General features: G+C 37.7%; 1 protein-coding gene across 4 annotated transcripts; it reads right to left on the reverse strand.

The window, feature by feature from the left end:
- Window positions 1–1,364: 1,364 nt before the first annotated feature.
- On the reverse strand, window positions 1,365–17,715 carry RPE (ribulose-5-phosphate-3-epimerase). 4 transcript variants are annotated; one of them, XM_045559520.1, is made up of 7 exons: window positions 17,515–17,699; window positions 16,810–16,841; window positions 10,479–10,558; window positions 4,334–4,473; window positions 3,836–3,970; window positions 3,258–3,344; window positions 1,365–1,629 (listed from the first exon to the last, which is right to left on the reverse strand). In XM_045559520.1, the coding sequence occupies exons 1-7, from the start codon at window positions 17,623–17,625 to the stop codon at window positions 1,507–1,509; spliced, it is 708 nt and encodes a 235-aa protein (XP_045415476.1). In that variant the 5' UTR covers window positions 17,626–17,699; the 3' UTR covers window positions 1,365–1,506. The 4 variants fall into 4 exon arrangements, with proteins under 4 accessions (XP_045415476.1, XP_045415479.1, XP_045415477.1 ...); XM_045559523.1 differs by having other exon boundaries at window positions 17,504–17,668; XM_045559521.1 differs by lacking the exon at window positions 16,810–16,841 and having other exon boundaries at window positions 17,504–17,715.
- Window positions 17,716–23,218: the final 5,503 nt, after the last annotated feature.

Here is a 23,218-nt window from a genome sequence, read left to right on the forward strand (position 1 = left end):
TTTAATGATACTGGTCCTATTATTTCTGGCCATATTTATTATATAGCAAGAGTATTTACAAGGAATGCAAGTAGCTGACACATATTTGCAGTCTCTATAATTTTGAACACAGTTACAAATATTTAGTTTATAGATTAACTCTGTACCCTGTCATCTTTTAGCCCACCTGGTCTTTCTTGGAATAAAATATATATCCTTGGGGTCAAGATCCATAGTTCCAGAATATTTTCAGCCATCTGATTCTGCTACAGGGTAAAGTTAGACTGGAAACAAGACAATGTTAAATAAAAAGAAGATTCTTTTGCCTAACCCACTTCCCATGGGTTCTAATTATAAAAAGAGTACAGACCAGAAATCCTATGCCAGTAGGATCCTTTCCACGGTACCTACCATCCTATTGCTGAGCTTTAGTTTCTTCATTTTCAAAACGGAAACAAAAATACCTGCCTTACTACCACTTATAGGAGAAAGTTATAGATTTAATGAGAAAATATCAAAGAACTTTATAGCCCACAAAACATAAACTTAAGTAATGCTAGCCACTTTGTATTGAGCACCCTTTAAATTCTAGGAATTGTACTAGAAGCTTTACATAGATGCTGTTACTTTTTAAAATCTTCAACACAACCTCAGAGTTGTTATAATTACATTCAATGTATAAGTGAGTTAAGAAAAGCACAAAAAAGTCTGGGTGATTTGTTAAGGTCAAATAGCTAGAGAGGGGAAGAGTCAGAATTCAACCCAATATTACTTCCAAATAGAGACTTTACTTCTTTCTACTTAGAGCTAACACAACAGTGTTATTTAATGTTGTTAAGAATGGTGGGTGGGATGAAGAAAACCAGGGATGAGGAATCACTGAATAACCTGCTTTAACAAAGAAAACACCCTGATAAAACTCTATGCTTGTATTTTAGAACCCCTGGGCTTCTAAAATTTGTTTTTATACTTTTTATGAATCAAGTATAAGGTAAAAATAAATGTTTTAGATGCAAGAATATAGTATGCCATCCCACCCAAGCTTATATTTTTAGATTCCATTCTTCTCATATTATCAAGCATATAAATAAATCACAAATGACATGAAATAGGAAAAACAGAAGGATTTCCTTTGCATTTGGAAAACAGCTGAGAAACAGAAAATTTTGTATTTTTAAAAATACAAAAAAAATTTTTTTCATAGTAGCTAATATGCCCTCCTTAGGCATTAAGACACATTTCTATTTGTAACCTTAATACAGCCATATTTTTACTCTTTATAAAAATCAAGTCTCCCAGTAAAAACTGAGTATTTCACTACATTAATCTTTAAATTGTATGACTAAAAATGTAGTTATACACACCAATTGCTAACCTCTTAGAACATTCTGCACAATAGATTTTAATCACTGGAATGAATAATTGCTTCGAAAAACAGTACTGCCTCAACTGCAATATGATCTGGTAGTCAATATTCCTGTTTTCCAGTAAAGATTTCATGAGCAGAAACATTGGGCTCCTATGGTTTCATCGATCAAGAGAACGTTTCTGAGCAGCTTCTGAGCAAACATTTCTTAACAGGTTGATCACAGATCTGGGGTCTTCACTCCTCATAATGGCACTGCCAGACACAATCATGTTAGCTCCTGCCTGCAAGAAGCAAACATTTAGGTTATGCCTCAAAGAAAGACGCAGAAGAGCCTAAAACAGAATTCCTAGACTGGAGTTTCTACTCTTGCATCTGTCAACATCTTGCTTGTATTCATATGAAAGCTACTTTGAGATGAGCAGAGTTAAGCAATCTAGTTCAATAAGGAAAGAAGTTAAAATGTTCACAAATGAGGATGTGAAATTATTTTTTAATGTGTCTAAGAAATCATTGAACTTTTTGGTAAACCAACTCTAAATAAGCTACCTGGTATCTTTGCTAATTAGATAAAGTTTAAAACCCTTTAATCCTCAATTCCATTAAGGTTTTTGGCTATAAATACCAATGGCCCACAGCTACATAAAAAACGTCTTTGAATCTTTGAATTATTTATATGAATTTGTAGATAGTGTGTAAGGACAATTATTGCTAAAATGTGAAATTACCCATAAAATATGGCAACATTAAATTTAAGTAATCTTATTTTGGTGTCAGAATGTATGGAATGTCTCTACACTTCAATGCATTCCAGAATGGTTTTGAGGTGGCTTAAAAATGATTTAAGATGGTATTTTCAAAAGTGGAAGCAAAGAAATAAAAAAGAAAGCTACTAAGATGGGTCCTAAATTTAGTTCTGAGCTTCCTAGGATTTCACTCAAGGATGGAAACCTAATCTGTTATGTGATTCATTGCCAGCAGAAAGGGAGAGAAGGGGGAGAAGGAGGCACTAGAAAATTTCTCCAGTGAAACACTGTCACTCTATGACTGAGTATTACATTTCCAACATTCCTCGTAGAAATTATAACAATGAGTTTTATAGGGTTAACCTTTAACACATCTCTTCAGCTAAGAATAGCATAATGGCAAAGCACAGTTAACCATAAGCAGCAAAGGAAAAATGCTCACTGATCTGGTCAGCCCCTCCTGCATAAATATTTACTACTGCCAAGCTTTTGATGGGTTATGTATTAAGCAGAAAAGTACAGCAGTTACACAAGAACCCAAAAGTACAGATATACCACATTGCTGAATAAAAGCAGGTCATGTGAGCTTTAATCACTTGTGGTGCTACAGGAAGTCCTCAGAGGTCTGACTAAGATCAACTAGCTGAGGGAAGAAAAAAAAACAAAACAAAACTTATCTCACCTCTACATATATGGCCAAAGGGATACCAGGCCTAGATTTTCAACAAAAATGGTTTTAGTTTATTGGGACAAATAGGTAACTAATACAACTAGGTTCTAAAGAACAACATAATAATTAGGTCTGTATTTCTTTATTCCCCACCCCACCTTGATAAGGAGTTACCTTTTCTTTTCCTATTTTGGAAAAATTTCTCAATCCAAGATGTCACTTCCTACAGGCTGACATTGAACGTATTCTTTTTTTAAAAGGACTTTCTACAGCATTACTGCGACAACCAGGATTTACTATTTAACAATTTATGTGATTTTAGAATATTAACTTACTGCTCCTTATTTTCCTAGTTCTACATGTGAGTAAAAAATACTTTTCCAAGAAAAAAAGTCAATTTAGGAACCACATGAAATCCCTTTATACCATGAGACAATGCCCTAGAGATTATATTTGACAGGAAATTGGTCTAGACACAGCTGAGGGGCAATCTCACCTCTGCACACTTATGGATAGTGTCAGGACCTACTCCACCATCGACCTCTATATCCAAAGATGGGAACTGGGTCCTCAACCAGTGAACCTAGATATACATGAGGAAATAAGTTACTCCTAAAGTAGATATGTGGGGGAAAAAACAACCAAATAAATAAAGTCAAACAGCCAATATTAGCCATTAAAACTCCAAATGTCTCACTTAGTAACTGTATCAATACAAAATATTATTGGGGAACACTCTGGCTTTCAATTTGTCATGTCACTGCAGAGACTATATGTCGTGGAAACAAGACAAAGACAAACCCTCAATAGTCAATGAAAACTTCCAAGAGATCTAAAGGTTATAGACATAATGGTTTTGAAAGAAAATTTCAAGATAAACATTTAATACCTTTTCTGAATTCCAAAGCTCAATCTACTACAGCACTTATCATACTGTATTAGAATGATCTGCAGACATCCTTATCTCCTCACCTCCAGAACAGGACATGTCTAACATACAAGCCTTTCAGTACATTCTTAGGGAATGAACACATACAGTAAAAGGTTCACTCTAGAATCAAATACTTCTTTTACCTTTGGCATCATATCTTCCATGAATTTCTGCCCGCCGAACCCAGGTTCCACAGTCATAACCAAGGCCATATCTATTTGATTAGCCCATGGTGCCAAATATTCAACTGTAGTCCCTGGTTTGATGGCAAGGCCAACCTGCAACAGAGATATATTTGTTACATCACATTAACAGTTATTTCTGTATTATATTATTGTGGCATAGCAGGCTCAGTAGAAATAGCTATTCTTACAAAGTGGAATAATAAAAGGAGTATATAAATTATTCAGACTACTACCTCAGTCTAAAAAAAAAGTGAACAAGCCTATTAAATGTAAATGTTTCCTAAAGGCAGTAACTTTCAGAAAACAGTGAAATATATAAATCCTATCCATCTGACAAACAAGTCATACTGCTGAAGAATGGCTGCTTAAGTCAGGTCTTCTACAGCTATCATTTCCTATTTTCCAAAGTATGAGAGTGAATGGTGTAAAACATTACTGTCATCACTGATTTCTTACCTTCATCCCATTCTCCCGAATGTCTTTAATTAAAGCCCCCGGGTTCTCAGTCGCCTCGAGATGAAAGGTGTACTGATTGGCTCCTGCTACAGCCATTGGCTTTACCCACTGTTCCGGCCTAGACACCATCATGTGCATGTCTAGAAAGAAAAGACACATCTAAATATTACTGAATGGAAAATACCTGGCTCATATTATTGAAGCCAGCCTGTAGTTTTTGCCATTTCGGACATAAACTCTTCTGGTTTCGCAAAAATTGTTATTTAAATAGTTAATGCTTTAGTACAGTTTCCCTTTATCCTAAAGACAAAGTTGTGGTTAAATTCATTTATGAAAAAACATTTTTCCACAAAAAGCATATGGTGCTATATATGAAAAGTTAATGATCAGAAATCAAGAAACCCAGGTCCAGGTCCCAGAAATGCCACTCCAAAAAAGTTAAAGAAGTTATATTATCTGTGCAGCCTCATTTCCTCTAAGAAAGTTAAATCCAATGATTCTTTCAAACAACAGTTATTGAGCAATTACTACACCATGAACTATTATAGGCAAACATAGGCAAAAGTCTCTATTGTCACAGGAATTATATTCTTAGTGAGAAAGACAAACTATAAACAAAATAAATAAAATACACACCAGGCTGACAGTTCATAAGGTCAGTGTGGCTAGGGCAGGGGATGCAACCGTCAGGTCAGAGAGGCGTGTGGTGAGGAGAAAAAGCAGAGTTCTGCGGGCCATCGGGTTTTATTCCAAACGAGATGGGAAAAACACCGCAGGATTTTGAGTGGAGAAGTGACAAGATCTGACTAAGGAGGCTACTATGGCAATAACCCAGGGGAGAAATGATGGCAGCAGCTGAGGATGGATATATTCTGAAATTAGAGCCAACAAGGTAGCTGATGGATTGGATGTAGAGGCTAAGAGGAAAGTCAGGATGGTGGCCTAATCAACTATTAATAGAAGGACAGAACTGTCATTAACTGAGAGGTAGAAGACTGCAGGAGGAAGAACAGATTTAGGGGGAAGGATGTGTTGACTGGAAGCCTGACATTTTAATTCTAAAGCTTGATTCATATAAACACACAAGGGGAAAACGGGAAAGGCCTTCTTAAAGATCTCGACTTAGAACATCATAGCATTTCATGAGAAAGAAAAGGAAGCTTAAAAAGGCTAAACCAAGACACAACCCTGTGAACAATCCTGTGCTCAACAGATGGTATGAGAAGAGTTTTTGAGCTTTTTATTTGGGTAGAGGAAGCACATTTTGACATAGCTAAGCTATATTTAAGAAAAAAATTCTAATATTCCAGAACTCAAAGATCATAAAATGCAATAAAGCTCTGAAAAAAATGTTGGTAAAAGAACATATAAAGTATGACTAATAAAGTCATGATTAAAGCTCCTATTTTAAACCAGTAAAAGTAATTAAATTAGAACATATTTTAATAGGTAAAACTTTATTCTTTTTTTTTTTTTTTTTTTTTTTTTGAGACAGAGTGTCACTCTGTTGCCCGGGCTGGAGTGAGTGCCGTGGCGTCAGCCTAGCTCACAGCAACCTCAGACTCCTGGGCTTAAGCGATCCTACTGCCTCAGCCTCCCGAGTAGCTGGGACTACAGGCATGCACCACCATGCCCGGCTAACTTTTTCTATATATATGTTAGCTGGCTAGCTAATTTGTTTCTATTTTTTTAGTAGAGACGGGGTCTCGCTCTTGCTCAGGCTGGTCTCAAACTCCCGACCTCGAGCGATCCACCCGCCTCAGCCTCCCAGAGTGCTAGGATTACAGGCGTGAGCCACCGCGCCCGGCCTTATTCTTAAAAAAATATATTCAATCTGGTATTTCTTCCTTTGTATTTTAAATAAGGAAAATTGAATCTGGTTTAAAATATCTAGTTCATTCATTCCTTAAGTTATCAGACTGCTAGGTCATCCTCACTCACTCTTTAGCACACAGAACCGCTAGCAACCCTCACTAGAGAATCTCCACAATGTTCAGGGAGTAAACATCTCAGCAATTCTGCCTACACTTAACGTAAGATCAGCAGTTCTCAAACATTCTAATATTACACTCCCTTTACACTCTTAAAAATTATTGAAGATCCCAAGACACTTTTGTTGATGTAGGTTATATTTACAGATATTTAATGCATTAGAAAGTCAAAGTAAGACATTTTAAAGTATCTACTTAACTCATTTAAAAATAATAATAATGAATCTATTCCATGTAAATTAAGAGTGGCATTGTTTTACATCTTTGCACATCTTGAATGTCTGGCTTAACAGAAAACATCTATATTCTTCTATCTGTTTTGCATCCAATCTGTTGCAATATACCTGCTCCACGACTTAAAGTGGGGTTACATCTCAGTAAAATCCATTGCAAATTAAAAATATTGTAAATCGAAATGCATTTAATACACCTAACCTACAGAAGAACACCACAGCTTAGCCTAGCCTACCTTAAATGTACTCAGAACACTTACATTAGCCTATAGTTGGGCAAAATCATCTAACACAAAGCCTATTTTATAATATGATGTTGAATATCTCATGTAATTTACTGAATACTGTACTGAAAGTGAAAAACGGAATGGTTGTATAGCTTTGGAAATATGGTTCCTCCTGAATAAGTATCACTTTCACACCATCATAAAGTCGAAAAATTTTAAGTCAAATCATCAAGTTGGGGACTGTTTGCATATTCTTTTCATTAAGAAAAGGGAGAAGAAAGTGCTTGAAAAAGAGAGCAGTATATTAACAGCCTTTTCAGATAAGTGTGGATATCACCCTGATTCTATACCAAAACTCAGTAAGTGGTAGTTTTTATAAAAGTTACCTGCAATGTGCAATCTGGTAAACCCTATCAGTGAACTTCTCGTACTTTGCTACATTAAAACCTGCTGTTTTATCTTACACTTTGAATGGATCTTTTAAGTACTGGTTCACTGAGTTACACAGATCTTCTAAATAGCGACAGATTTCATTCCATATTACCCAAAAATTACATTTGTTAAAATCACTATGGATCTCACTGGAAAATCTGTTAAGTATTGCGAAGCTGTCAAGCTCACAGTGGTAAGATACAAGTTTTCCAAAATTCTAATTTTCCCTTGCAAGCTCTAACTATCAGTGACAACGAAAACTGACTTGAAGTGACAGTCTCAGTTTATTTTAAAGAAAATTTTGGTAAAATAGCCAAATCTGAAAACCACAGTTCATCTGCCAGTTGTTCTTTCATGTAAAACAGTGTTCATGGCTGGGCACGGTGGCTCATGTCTGTAATCCTAGCACTCTGGGAGGCCGAAGCGGGAGGATCGCTCGAGGTCAGGAGTTCAAGACCAGCCTGAGCAAGAGCGAGACCCTGTCTCTACTAAAAATAGAAAGAAACGATTTGGACAGCTAAAAATATATATAGAAAAAAAATTAGCTGGGCATGGTGGCGCATGCCTGTAGTCCCAGCTACTCAGGAGGCTGAGGCAGGAGGATCGCTTAAGCCCAGGAGTTTGAGGTTACTGTGAGCTAGGCTGACCCCATGGCGCTCTAGCCCAGGCAACAGAGTGAGACTTTGTCTCAAAAAAAAAAAAAAAAAAAAAAAAAAAAGCCCACAAAAAAACAGTGTTCATGAAAAAAGCAGCTAGTTCAGATCATAACTCAAACTATGGTGCAAGTGGTTTTCCTTGAGAAAACCATCACGTTCCAATATGCAGAAGCGCTTGATATGTACTTCCTACTTTGTCACACAAAATATTAAAAAGACATGTATTCAAGGACGAAGATTTATTGAAATAATTTGTACTGCTTCATCAAGGACATTTACTGCAAGCACATGGTGATAAAGAATATGATCACTGGTATAGTTCAATACCACTGCCTTGATTTGCCTTAAGGTACCAGCAAACTAACTCACCACTGCTTTTGCATCATCAGCACAAATAGTGGCAAATAATACCTTAGCATTACAAAAATAGTTTTGATATCCTCATGCATGATCTGAAAGGGTCTTAAGGATTTCCATGGGTCCTTATACCATACCTGAGGACCACTGATTTAGAGAATAACAAGAATAGATTTTTTCCTATCACTTTATTTCTTAGGTGGTTATTTCTACTCAATACTAAAACTGAACAGTTAAAAATTTTAGCAGTTATACATAAAACATGTGATCTAGTTACTAGTACATATTCATGCATCATTTATCCAACAACCAAGATCCAAGAATTAAACAAACACTTCTTAATATAAAAAACAAAGGTCATAAAACCTAAATATTAATGCATATGGAATTCATTCATCTTTAAGAGCAAATTCTAGAAAGATTAATTAGCAAGTTTATCAGCAAACAGCAAACTAAAAACAGGAAGAAAAAACAAATTGTGTGGTGGTGGCAGCAGGATTGGTAAAAGGAAAGGCACAGACAGAGATGTGACAATAGGAACCCAAATAAAAGGGAGAAAAAAGGAAAAACTAAAAAATGAAAAAAAATTAAATTCACACAAGAAAGCCAGAAGCAGAGGACTCTGTGGCACTATAGAGTAGAAGCAAACAATGGTATTTATTTCATCCACCTCTCATAGTCATGAAATGAACTTTAATTCACAGAAAAAGTCACAGTATCTGGTATAAGCTGATTAAAGGATAAGAAACTTATTTTGGAAAAGTCACATAAATTTAACTACATCCAAAATGTAGTTAAAAAAAAAAAGACTTTAGATAATCAGAGAATTATATTCCACTACTGGAAATTTCAAGATGGTGAACATGTTGGTGGAACACTGTTTCCTCATGCCACATAAATGAGGCAGTAATGCACATTTTCTTTGGTGCACTCAAAGTAGATGGATCCTACAAAGAGGCTCTATACAACAGAACTTTCTGTGATGACAGAAATGTTCCACAGCAGCACTGTACAACATGTGGTTACTAGCCACATGTGGCTACTGAAAATTTGCTATGTGGGGAATATGAACGAGAAACTGAATTTTACTTAATTTAAATTTAAATAGCTACATGTGGAACACTGAACAGCACAGTTAGAATCCTTTATAAAATTGGTCCACAATGTACTGATTAAAAAAAAAACCTAAGTTCTACTAAATTCCAATGGCTACATAAAAACACTATTTATAAGAACTTGTAAAATTTCTGATATATACAACATTTGGCAAGTGAGGCATTGCTAACTTAGTATAACACAATAAAAACATGAGGACTGAATCTATGTTCCATGTAAAGTGACTACCAGGTCACCATGTAATCCTTTCTTTCTTTCTTTTTTTTTTTTTTTTTTGAGACAGGGTGTCCCTCTGGTGACCAGGCTAGAGTGCACTGATGTCATCATAGCTCACAGCAACCTCAAACTTATGGGCTCAAGTGATTCTTCCATCTCAGCCTCCCAGGTAGCTGGGACTACAGGCTTACGCTACAGAATTTCTTTTTTAGAGACAGGATCTCACTACGTTGCTCAGGTTGGCCTCAAGCAATACCCCACCTCAGTCTCCCAAAGTGCTGGGATTATAGGCCTGAGCCATCATGCCCAACCTACATAATCTTAAAAATCCTAATTCGCATTGTCCTATGATATTGGAATAGATAATATTTAGGCCCCACTTGTAGAAAGCTCCAATTTGCATGAAATAAATGGCTTCTAGACCATAAGCCAATGAACTGATTCATAAACTCATTTAATAATTACAATGAGCCTCAATCATGCGGCTATACTTAGCTCTAGGAAAACCACAGCAAACAAGGTATACTCAATCCCTGCCCTCATAGAGTATGTAGTCTGACAAAGGTAATCTCGACCGAAGGAAATTCTAAGGGAAAAAAATCAACAAAGTGGTAAGATAATTGGATAAAGGTTAATTTAGGATAGGGTACTCAGAAAAGCCTGCAGAAATGACCTGAGGCCCAAAGATGAGGAAGGCAGCCAAGCTAATAGCTTTCCAGGCAGAAAATAGGAAGTTCCACGGCCCTGGGGCAAGAAAACGTTTGGGTTGGCTTGCTTACTGGAATCAGGCCAGTGAAGCCGCCAGGAGCCGGGGGAAGGTGTAGCTGATGGACTTGGAAGTAGTTAAGAAATCAACCATCCATTTTTCCTTTACTTGAGCAACACATCCAGCTTCAGATGGCGTAACACCCACTTACCAAAGAAAGGATCCTGGCCTAGCTGCTTTCGGAGGCTTTCTACCACAGGGTGACCAAAGGTGATGTTGGGAACAAAATGCCTACAAGACAAACAAAATCTTACTCTGAAAATGTTTTCACTTCAGTGTCTGTATTACTCTCAATATGAATTCTGATGGGGGTTGAGGGGATCGTCTGGGATTGCAATATTTTTCAAATTAATACTTATCATCAGTATTAAACAACACTGACAATGGAAACACCTGGATAATTTCAGTTTTATTAAATAGTATCTCCCTGATATTTCAACATGTCATAATGTCATACATATCTTCTAATGATTTGAGTGTATAATTTATAACTTATGACTTATTTTTAAAAATAAAAAGATGACAAAATCAAAAACCCACAGGTTTTATGACTTGCCTGAGTCATACAATAGTAAGTGTTGGACTCTGATACAGGTATCCTGAATCCTAGCCCGTCACAGGAAGGCTGTTAGATAGTTCCAATCCACTTCTATCAGAAGGCACTACATGACAGTTTACTTAAACTTTCTTAAAGATCACCAGTAAAGAAACTTGATGTGTTTATTAATAATAACTGCCTTTTACTGAGGGTTTACTACATGCCAAGCATTCACCTTCACAACAGCCTCATGTAGTAGGTACTGTTATTAGCCCCATTTGAAATAGAACACAGGATAGATAACATCATAAGTCACCCAGTTGTGTAGGTAGGATTCCAATTAAGTCTGTTTAATATCAGACTCGAAGTACTTAACCTTTAACCTATTCCAGTTAACCTTTTTGTTCTGTAACTAGATCACTTAAATTATTTAGCAAAACCTCCTATATGCAAGTACCACTGCGGTGACTCAGAGTACTGTTCTATAAAAAAATATGCTAGAGTTCCCATGTAACCTAGGAGTGTTTACAATTTCATTGGCAAGAGATGGCAGAGATGGCCAGTGACTCACCAGAATTTATGACCCTACTGCTATAGAATAGTCGTCAACAGGAAGCCAACTCAGTCAAGAACATTTCCCAGCTCCCTTTACAACCAGGCAGCCCATGTGACTAGTTCTCTCACTGGACTGTCAGTGTAAGTGACGTGTGTCATTGCAGAGGCTAAGTGGTATTACTTTCCTACTCTCCCTTTATCCTTCTGCCAATAAAGCCCTTAAGGAATGGCAGGGACACAGGACGGAAGGACACTCACACTAAACCATTAAATGAATCAGACATAATGTTAAACTACTGCAATCCAGGCTTTGTTAAACTAGTAGATATTACCCCAAATGAGGATTACAAGAAAAGCTAAGCAGTAACAGGTACTCAATATGTGATTGTAGATAAAACATACCAAACACTAAAAGAAGATCAGAAGATTAACAAAACAAATAGGATCTGTAAAGACAGGAAAAGAAACGAGACTGAAAATGAAGCAAAGGCAGAAACAAGCATGTTCAAAGAAGAGGGGAGTGGTATTGATCAGCTTGACTAGTGTGAAAAAGACAGGAGGTAGGTTGTATCACATTAAAGCTGTCAAATGCCAAGCTCAGCTGTTTGGACTTTACTCTGTTGTAAATATGAGGTAAGATTTTTAAAGCAAGAAGCAAATAGTAAATAAAGAGTGGGCAATGAATTAGAAAAAGGTAATAAGTGTTGGTAAGTAGCAAAGAACAATAAGAATGACAAGGACACGCAAAACTATTACGCTATTAAGTATGAAATGTCAGATTAGTTCCTAAACAGTTCACATCTCTGACGTTTCACTTTGACACTTCTTGTGAAGGTATACCCTCAGTCTTTTGCATGCTTTTAGCTTATAATTATCTTTCAAAAAAAATTTTGGAGCAATTTTTGTAAAACCATGTATGCATGAGTCAAAAATTCGTGTTATTTTTGAATATGAGTTCCATCCCAGAACCAGGGCAGCGCAGACAGCTCAAAATATCAAAGAAGTGTTTGGGAAGGATGTGGCTGATGAACGAACACATAGTACCTTCATGGTTTAAGTGATTTTAGTCTTGAAAATGAGCCACGTGGGCAACCTGACACCAAGGTGGATAATGATGAGCTGAAAGCTGTAGTGGAAGTGAATCCATCATAACCTACGTGTGAATTAGCAAGGTTTGACATTACTATTGCAACAATACTGGACCATTTGAAACAAATGGGCAAGTTAAAGAAGCTGGATAGATGGGTTCTACATGAATTAAATGAGTGTCAGAAGAGAATTCATCTCGAAGCTTGCCTCTTTCTTTGCTACCACAACATAAAGGCAAACTATTTCTACACTGTATTGTGACGTGTGATGAAAAATGGATTCTTTATGACAATCCCAAGCATTCGGCACAATGGTTGGATAAAGATGAAGTGCTCAAACACAGTCCAAAACCCAATATTCATCAAAAAAATCTAATAGTGTCTATTTGGTGGTCCAGCACTGGTATTATCCACTACAGCTTCACGAAATCTGGTCAATTACAGCGGATGTCTACTGCAACCAATTAGACAAAATGATGAGGATGCTTGTGATTAAGAAGCTCAGATTGGTCAACAGAGACAGGCCAATCTTCTTGCAAGACCATGTGTCGCAGAAAACAACACTGCTCAAACTAGAGAGTCTGGACTTGGAAACTGTTATCCACCATATTCACCAAACCTTGCACCTACTGACTGCCACCACATCCAGGTTTTGGACCAATTATTGCAAGGAAAAATATTCAATTCTCAACAAGCTGTTGAAAACGTCTTTCATAATTTCATCACCATTCGCTCTCCAGGCTTCTTTGCTGCTGGCATAGACAAGCTACTGTTAAGATGGCAAAACTGTGCCAATAGTTTAGGCACAAACTTTAATTGTACTGCTTCTCATCTGAGATATAATAAACTACACTTTTGATTCAAAATCGGACATTTCATATTTAATGACCTAATAATTAGATTTGTTAAATGATTGGGTATGTGTTTGGAGGTGGGGGAGTTAAAATAGACCATGGTTAAGGTTTTAAGTTTAGATGACAGGCAGAATGAGTGTTAATAAAAAACAACTTATATGTGGGCCAAGCACAGTTCTAAACACTTTCTATACATTAAATCATTAAAACCTCACAACAACCCTATGAGGTAGGTACTATTACTGGTATTTTATAAGTGAGGAAAAGAGGCCCAAGTTCACACAACCATTAAGGGCTGGAGGCAGAAGTTCCATGCAGGCAATATGGCTAAAGTCCAGGTTCTTAACTACTACACTCATCTGCCCCTACAATGACAACAACAGAAAAAATAAATTCTAGGGGAGAAGAAACTTAAAACAGAGTTGAGGATTCAGGACCCATCTAAGAGGGACAAGTAAGGTGCATGGGTACAGACACTTTCACTCAGTAACATCTTGGTCCTTGGAGACTGGATTTCTAGTACTTAGGAAATTACCATTTGCCTGAGCAATCACTGTCATGGTTATGGATAAGATGTTTATTTAAAACTTGAAACAGGGTCAGATAAGCAGGCAGTAAGGCCAATTGCAATTTTACAAGAAAAATATAATAACCACACCCTGAAGAAATAAGAGAATCAAAGAAATACATGTTTACTTTATCGGAAAACATAAGCATAACATATAAAACTACGTGACTAATCTGTGCTACTGAAAATCAATGCAATGCAATAAGTTCACCAAGTACAGTGGAAGAACAAAAATGTGCCAATATTCCGAGAAGAAATGAAAGGCTTACGGCTAAGCAATAAGAAACAAGTGCTAAGCAATAAGAAACAAGTGCTACAAACGCAAACATTAAGGCAGGGTGTCCTGAATTTGGCTGACAACAGTAATCATGGAGGCACTTGCTACAAATAGATTTACAGGCTCTACTTCAAGCCCATGGACTTCAGAGGCCCTGGGCATCTGAATTTTAACAAATGCCTCAGGGAGTTCTAAACACACCAGCTTGAAAAATCACAAAATTATTTCACTCTAATGAAGAGACATTTCATCAAAGTCTGCTTCATCATCGTATTATTCTGCCTTTCTTTCCTTAAAGGTACTTTCTAGAGCTAAGAATACAAGAAATAAAATGCAATTAAAGAGTATCTCTTTATCCCAGGGACTTCCTAGAATTAAACTATAATTGTAATACAGGAATACAATTCTTTTATCTCTCGTCATGTTCCATCATCAATCCTAAGCTTTAATTATACAATTGTAATGCAACCTATTGCAGACAGTTCAAACCTTCACCCTATCTCCCAACAAGCCAGAGATGGTAAGAGGAGGATCAAGGTTCATATAAAATGTACAAGACTATATTTAGAAGACAAGCTTCCTATGAATCAGGAACCACAAACTCAAACACCAACGGAGTCAGCAGATAACATCAAGGAGCACAACAAAGCAGGTAGGGAAAGGGCCACATGAAAGACACTTGACCTGGCTAAAGGCAGGGCTGCCTCATTCAGCTCCAGCCCACGTAGCCTTATGAGACTGAGGGTCCAGTGTTGGCAAATCTTTGGATTTTTTTCCAAAAGTCAAATATCCAGTATTAATGTGAAACCTCCCCAATTTTAATTTCTGGTAACTAAGTTAGAAATAGCTTATTTGCTCTGTTCCCTTGCTTAGGATCAACACTGCCCTATAATGATGCATTTATGTGTTTTCCAGATTTTTTTTCCCCCACTGAGAATCAATTTGTCCTTTATTCCACATACCCAACCATACTAGTGCCCCCACCTTCCAGTGCTCCCAAAACTAGTTTCTGACTTTCTAAATGAAGAACTTTCGTTTCCATCAGTAGAGAAATTGGGGGCTTGGGCAAGGGAAGGAGAGACTAGAAAACAAGCGCATCCATAGTGTAACTAACGCTGGATGGGATTTTTAAAAGGGGCCAGAAAAAAAGAGAAACATTGGCCAGGTGTGCTGGCTCACCTGTAATTCTAGCACTCTGGGAGGTGGAGGAGGAAGGATGGCTTGAGCTCAAGAGTTTGAGACCAGCCTGAGCAAGTGTGAGACTCCATCCCTACTAAGAAATAGAAAAAATTAGCCAGGTGGCATGGTGTGTGCCTGTAGTCCCAGCTACTCAAGGAGGCTGAGGCAGGAGGATCGCTTGAGCCCAGGAATTTGAGGTTGCAGTGAGCTACGATGATGCCACTGCATTCTAGCCGGGGCGATATAGTGAGACTCTGTCTCCAAAACAAACAAACAAAAAAGAGAAAGAGAAACATGGAGGCAATACTGGGAGGGAAAGTATGTTGTAGTTAACCACCTTTGGACAGGGCTCCACAACCCCTGTTTTCATACACCTAGCCTAGGAGACATTGCAGCACACTGCTTGGGACACTGCTGCCAGCTCAGCCAAGCTCTGCTTCTTCTGGTGGAACAACCTCTGTGAGCCTCATTCCTCACTGTCAAATGCTAGTGGTAGTAACAGCACCAAGCTAATAAGGTTGTATGAGTTAATTTGCTTTTAAAAAGCATCAGAACAGATACAGTCAAGTGCCCATAAATATTGCTACTATTATTATCATTAATATTCTTGATTGGTGAACTGAAACAAATTGTTTGCCCATTCATTCACTTACTCACACATGACTTATTTAAAACCAAACCGCTTTCTGCGTCAAACAGACTCAGAAATATACATGTAGGTATATTTTATCCTCCCTTCTGAGACTAGGTGTTTTCTCAGGCACAAAAATATAACTACCCATCTCTAAGTTACACATTCAGTTTATTACCTGTGACAATTTATGGCTTTCAAGCAAAGCTGTCAAAAATAAAGTACATAAATAGAACTATACATAAAGGCAAGCTAAAAATCAAGCTTTTGTGAGAGGCAGTGTTTACTAAACTTCTTACACATTTAGCCTATTATTCTTAGTACTCTAAGGTCAAGGTTTTGTCATTATCAGTTGTGCAGACTGGTAAGGTAACTGGGTGGAAAAACAAAAGAAAAAAACAGATTTAACCACACAGAACAAAGGAAGACAAAACTCTTATAGAGAAGTGAGAGTGACATTAAAAAGGAAGTAACTAATCATCTTTTGTTTGTATATGCCAATTTGCAAATTTGATGAGGGCACAGTTTTTATCTATTTGCAATAAATTTATTTTTCTATCTCCACCCAAGGTAATGGCATTTATGATTTTATGCCCCGTTAACAGTAGGGCTCAAAGAGCTATTTGGCAAACCCAACAGCCAAGCTGCAAGTCTGTCACAATCTTGTGTAATGTTGAGGGAGTCTTAACGTTTTCTCTAGGTTTGCTTCCTTATTTTATAACCAACTTCACAAACTAGTATCCTAATTCCAAACATTATGTGCTATAACTACAGTGCTTAAAAATTACTTACAAAAACACTGACCTCCCTGAAGAGCAGGGTGCCTGAAGAGAGAATAGACAGGAAAATCATAATTCCAATAATGATACAATTACAGAGAATTTACTATATGTCAGGCACTGTGAATGTGTACTTGCTCATTTCACCTTCCAAAGATGCCTAAGCGGTAGATTCTATTAGTAGTCCCATTTTTCAATTAACGAAACTGAAGCTCAATGAGATTAAGTAGCTTGACCAAGGTAATCAGCAAATGGCATAACTCGGGCAATCTGACTCCATGTGGCAAGCTCTTAATCGTTACACAAGTCAGTCTCCCCAGCTTTGCCACTAACTAGCTATGTAAGCTTGGGAAGCTCATGCTTATCACCTTGAGCCTCAGTTTCTCCAACTGAAAATGAAAGAAATGTCCTGGGGATTTAAGGTCGCTTCCGGGTCCTAAGCGCTAAAGACCACACGTTATGTGGGGGGAGGGGAGGAGTTGAGATTTGGGACCCGGCCGCAGCCCAGGATGCCGCGTCAGGTCCGCTCCTGCCAGGGCCGCTCCTGCCAGGGCCTCCAAGGCTTCCACCCCAGTAAACTTCTCAGTATCGCGTTCAGAGTGAGGCGCTCGGTGGTACAAGGACGCCGTGCATCCAACAAGCACTCAATAAAGGTGCACCCATCCTGCCCCCGCGCAGCAAATCCGACCCGAGCCCCGAGGAGTTACCCGTCCATTACATCCAGGTGCAGATAATCCGCCCCAGAGTCTAGCATCCGGAGGCACTCGGCCCCTAGATTGGCCAGGTCGCTGTTGAGGATGGACGGGCCAATCTTGCAGCCCGACGCCATAGTGCTGGTTCCTAAGAGCAGGTTACCCCACGAGTCCCCGGGTAAGACGAAGGCGTCGCCCCGATTGGGCGCGCAGTTTTGGCCCCGCCCCTTCCCATACAGGTTTCCGGACTCTGCCGGAAGCAGCGCCCCCGTGACGAGGATGTCCCGCCTCCCCCTCGGGGGAGGGGCTACCAGCCGATGGCCGAGGGGCGGGGACTGGCATAGGAATTCTTTCTTCCCGCTCCAACCTTTTTCTGCGTTGTTGGGTGTTCCGGTTGTCGCCCTGGTCAAGGAGTTTTCTTCAGCTTTTTTCGTTTTCCTTCCCGTGCAGTTCTCTCTCCTTGGCTCTTGACCGCACTTTACTTTTAGTTTCTCCGTCGCGTGCATATGCGTTCCTTTCCTTTCCTCTCCAGCTCCTGTGCTTGCCCTTTAAAACAACAAAAGCCTTCCTCCCTCTTACTTCTCTTTCTTAGAACAAGTCCTGAGAGTTAGAGTAATCCTGGCTCTGCCAGATAGATACCAGCTGGGTGACCTGGCAAGTCACTTCTTGCTTCGTTTTCTCATCTGTAAAGACAGTGCCCAGCCCTAGGTGGTTGTGAGGATTAAATGAGCGAATCCAGCTAATCTCCCAGCAGGATGCCTGGTGCTCAGTACAAAATGTGGTGACCATTATTACCCTCCTTTTTGTTTTTCCTTCTGTTATGGCTCAGAAAATGAAGGCCTCAGAAACAAATGTTTTACTGTAACCTTCTGCCCTCTTGTCCCTCTCATTCTTCCTAAGGCTAATCAAGGGAATTAGAATCCATCTTCCCTTAGGCGGGTCTTTGAAACCAGAGCCCCTTTACCCCAAACCCAGCCATAAAATCTAAAAATGTTACTCTAACTTCTGCCCTCCACCCCCCCCACCACCGTGTAAAAACTAGCCATAAAGACATTATCTGCTCTACTTTGTTTGATTATAGGTGTCAACCGAAAAAAAACCAAACCGTGAAATAATTTTAAAGAGATTTACTGTGAGCCAAATCTGAGGCCCATGCCCCAGAGCCACGCCCAAGAGGCCTTGAGCAAGTGAACTCGCTGTGGCTGGGTTACAGTTTGGTTTTATACATTCAGGGAGACAAGGATTATAGGCAAAGTCATAAATCAATACGTGGGAGGCATACATTGGTTTGGCCAGAAAAGGTGGGCCATCTCGAAGCTGGGGGCTTACAGGTTATAGGTGGGTTTAAAGATAATTTGGCTTGTAATTGGTTAAAGACATGAAGCTTTGTTTAAAGGCTTGGAATGTTTTAACATAGTTGCTGTTTATCAGAGATAAGCCACCTGGGACATATATTTGTTGTGTAAATTGAGGACCTGTAGGTTTGTCTTGCATACCCTTAGGCCTGTTGTTGGGTTACAAAGGATGTCCCCAAGAAGGGAGAGAGGCATGTCTGACTTCCTCCTGGCAGGCAATTTAGTTTTAGGATATTCCTTTGGCCATATCCATTTAGTCAGCCGTTGGGGGGAGTGAGCCTTAAAATTTTATTTTAGTTCACAGTATAAAAATGGACAATTTTCCCTGTATCTTTGGGTCTTCATTCTGAACACTATTGTGTCACATAAAACATGATCAAATAAATTTTGTATGCCTTTTCTTTTTTTTTTAATTTTTGATATTGGTACCAACCTTTTCTCCTATTAATCTGCCTTTTGTCAGTGATTTTCAGCCAACCTTTGGAGGGTGAAGGGGAAGTTTTTCCCTTGGCTCTTATATCTCTCAGCAATGCTCATTCACAAACTGTGATACATTTGTGTACTGTTCAGACGCAATCCAGAAATGGGTAAGAGTGTCCCACTGCCAAATGTGTCTAGAGTCACTGGGTCAGGAAAAGAGATGGAAGTAAAACCACCAGCGGGTGAAAAACTAGATTTATCGAGAGCAATCTTTAGTGGGTAAGGATAGGGCACTTTGCATAAAAGAACTGGTGGTAATTTGGACCACGTGTTTTTCTGGCCACACTGAGAGGACAACCAGGTCTTTAACATTCCCACTGTAAAATCTCCAGTCATTCCAGAAGGTCATAACCTGGGCAGAGAAGTCAAATTGGGGTGTCTGTCTCCCATTGTGCTTTATTTTGAAAGGTAGATTTGGAAAGCTTGAGTAGAATGGAACTCAGTTGGGGCTGGAGGTGGGGTAAATTGGAGATGTCTAATTAGATGGTGACTTCAGACCAGAGGAGTGAGGGGTAGAGTTGAGGAGGGACAGCAAGACATTAACAAAGACACACCCCACACCCTACACCCCAAGGATCAAAAATAAACATCTTCCTGTATAAGTTAACCTATTCCCTACATTAAGAGATGAAACTTACTCAGGCATCTTAAATGTTTTTAGATTTATTTTATTATATGTGCATATTCAAACAGAATTCTTAATATCTTTCATAAATATCTTTCATAAACATTTCAGTATTTATTCATATGCATTTTTTCCATGTTCTTTGGTCATTCAGTATTCATAATAGACTTCATAGTCATCTGAGGGAAGTTGGCTGTGTAGTCAATCTTTTGTTTTTACCTATAAAATGGCTAATAAAGGATTTTCATCCTGTGGTCACAGTGACTATTAAAAAATATTATGGAGGTACATTAACCTATAATCCTAAATGATTCTAAAATAATATAAGTAAATTTGTCTTTAGCTTTTCCAAATACATTCTGCTCTCAACTTGTTTTTATTCTCCTGAGTATCAAATCAAAGTTTGTTTTTGAAATGCTGCAGTTGAGACCCACTAGGGCAAATGAGGAAGTGGGACTTTTTACTCACTGCCAAGACAAGGCCATGGAATTAGAAGTGTGAGGTCACAGGGCAACAGCATGACTAGGTGTGATAGCAGCAAATTCCAGAGACTGTGCTCTATTAAAGTATCCAGTATAACTTGAGGAAGGATATTTAATTCATGTTTTAGACTGTAATTCTATTCATTTATGGCCCTTTCTTCCCTCTAGGTCCTTACACACACCCTGTTCTTGTCTCAGATACTCTCAGAGCTGGGCAGCAGAGTGGAGAAAGTTCTTCATTGACTAAAGGACCAGATGCTAAAGAAGAAAGGAGCTGTCACCCTGTTTAAGGTACTCTCAGCAAACCAGCTACTCCCAGCCTGTGCAACAGGCCTTAACCAGACCACCAATACTACAGGTTTTCCCCCCAGCATTGCCATGCTCATTTATGCCTTTTGACACTGTAGTTCTCAGTGCCTTGTCCCAATGCACTCAGTAATTCAGTTTCCTTTTCAGAAAAATCAAATAACTTATGTAATAGAATTATAGAAAGCAGCAAATATTGAAACATGAAAGTAAAGTGTTTTACTATAGAAAATACTATATCCAGGATTTGAACTGGTTTAATTGAGTAGTGTAAATCTGCACCCACTATCATGGATAACACATGGTTTATACCAAGATCTCTCAAAAGTTAAGTCAGAAGAAGCAAATTCTTTGTTTAGTTCAATTTGGATGCCTGTTTTATTTTTCCTTTAAATAACATAAATATCACTAAGCATCATAGCTTAAGAAATGATCTATGGGGAATGTATTTTCAGGGCAACTTGAATTTGTGCTCCTGAGTTGCAATCCTCAAACTTGCCCTAAATAAACTCTCTACTTATATATATATTTTTAATATATTATTACCAACACTGTATTTATCAATGTGTAATAATTAGCTTTTAGTCATATACTCAATAATATTTTAAACATTACAAAAATTGTCAATTATCTTGACCTTTTTTTCTAATCTTCCCCAACTGTTTTTTTTTAAATGGTTATTTCTTCAAACTCCAGGTAACAGTATTCCTGAGAATACATCTTGTGACAGTCTTATGCACATACATATAGATACTTTAGCCATTACACATAAACATTCAAAACATTACATTCAACACATTTAAGGGTACCTTAAATGGAACAGATACACACATCTGCAAAATCTCAGTAGTCCAAGTATGAAAACATTCCCACTCTATAAGGCCCTGTTTCTCAGAGTGGAGGCTTTTTTGCGAGATACATTACTTAACTTATTGAACATTTCTAACAGACTTCCATACGCTAGAGTGAAGGAGTCAGGCTAAAAGGCAGACAGACCAGCATAATCATGTTCAACACTTTTAAAATAAGCCCAATACTTTTAAAATATATATAAAGATATTTAGGATTCTTGTTGGATATTTAACAATCTTCTTTGACCCTTTTGCTTTTTAAAATATTTGATACAATTATACGTAGATAATTTGAATCAAGAAACGAACAAAGCACACACATATATAGAGACTCACGTAGCCCAGACACTGGTCATTACCAAACATAAGGCCTCTAATGCTAACTGAGCAGCATAATTTTTAACAGGTGAATATATCAGCTTAGAACCCATAAAACCACATAAAATTTATATTTCTGCACTTGAGAATTAATTCGGCATTAAGTGTAAATGATGTAAAAATATTGTAAAACATAAAAGAGGCCATTTACCTCCTTGATTTTTCTAAATTGTTAGATTTGAAATTTTTCTTTTAACTCATAGATATCTTTCATTCTCCTAGTGAATGGGACCATAACTCCAAATTATATCTGAAAATATAAACAATGCCTATTTAATAAGCAATTCTAACAAAAAATAATTTGCCTTTATGATTAGGGAGGGTTTAGGTCTCCTCTTTATATATATACATTTCATAGCCAACATAGTCAAAGTTTAAGCATACAGAATGTTTTAAACTCATTGCAATATAATCAAAGTCTATATTTAACTTCAAATTGAGAACTAACACACACACACACACACACACACACACACACACGCACACACACGCACACACGCACATACACCACCATACCAATTTAGTTTATGTATATGAGTTTTTTATATGCTTAGTAGTTATGTCACAGTTTTCTAATGTAAACTGTTAAACTTTTGAAATTCAATTTTGAACTATATGATGCCCAACCCTACTATAGGATCAATAACACACTAAGTATTGGCCTCACAAGCCTTCTAAATTTTATACTTGTCTTGAAGTTACCGAACCTCAAATTAAAGATTTATTTGTAAAATATACAAGCTGGCTGTGTCTATGAAGAGTTGCTTACTTTATGTTTTATTCCTCATAAACTTAGATGTTCTGAGGATCTTAAGAATATTGTTACTATTGAGAAAAAGTTATTTTACTGAACCAATTCTTACAATACTAACCTTAATATCTGAAAATATGCCCTCAAGGGCAGGCACGGGATAATGTAAGGAAAAGTAATCACATTTCTCAGTATTTCCTAATCTTGACATTTACGCTGTCAGGGCTAGAAGTAGGAATACCATCTCTTTTAAGTTATTACATTTACATTTAGTTTTTATAGCTGGAGAGACTGTTTAAATTCTTCTTAATTCAGAATTATATCTGATAATTTCTAGAATATTCTGCCTAATGTGATTGATTATTAAAATGGAATGATCTTATGGCATTAGCATTTTGACTTACAACATGCAATGAAAATGGCAATTAAAAAATAAATATTGAAAAGTTCACAACTCTAAATATATTATTTTTTTCTTCTTCTAAATGGCTGTATTATTGAT

Source organism: Lemur catta, chromosome 8, assembly GCF_020740605.2.
Source record: "Lemur catta isolate mLemCat1 chromosome 8, mLemCat1.pri, whole genome shotgun sequence".
NCBI lineage: Eukaryota > Metazoa > Chordata > Mammalia > Primates > Lemuridae > Lemur > Lemur catta.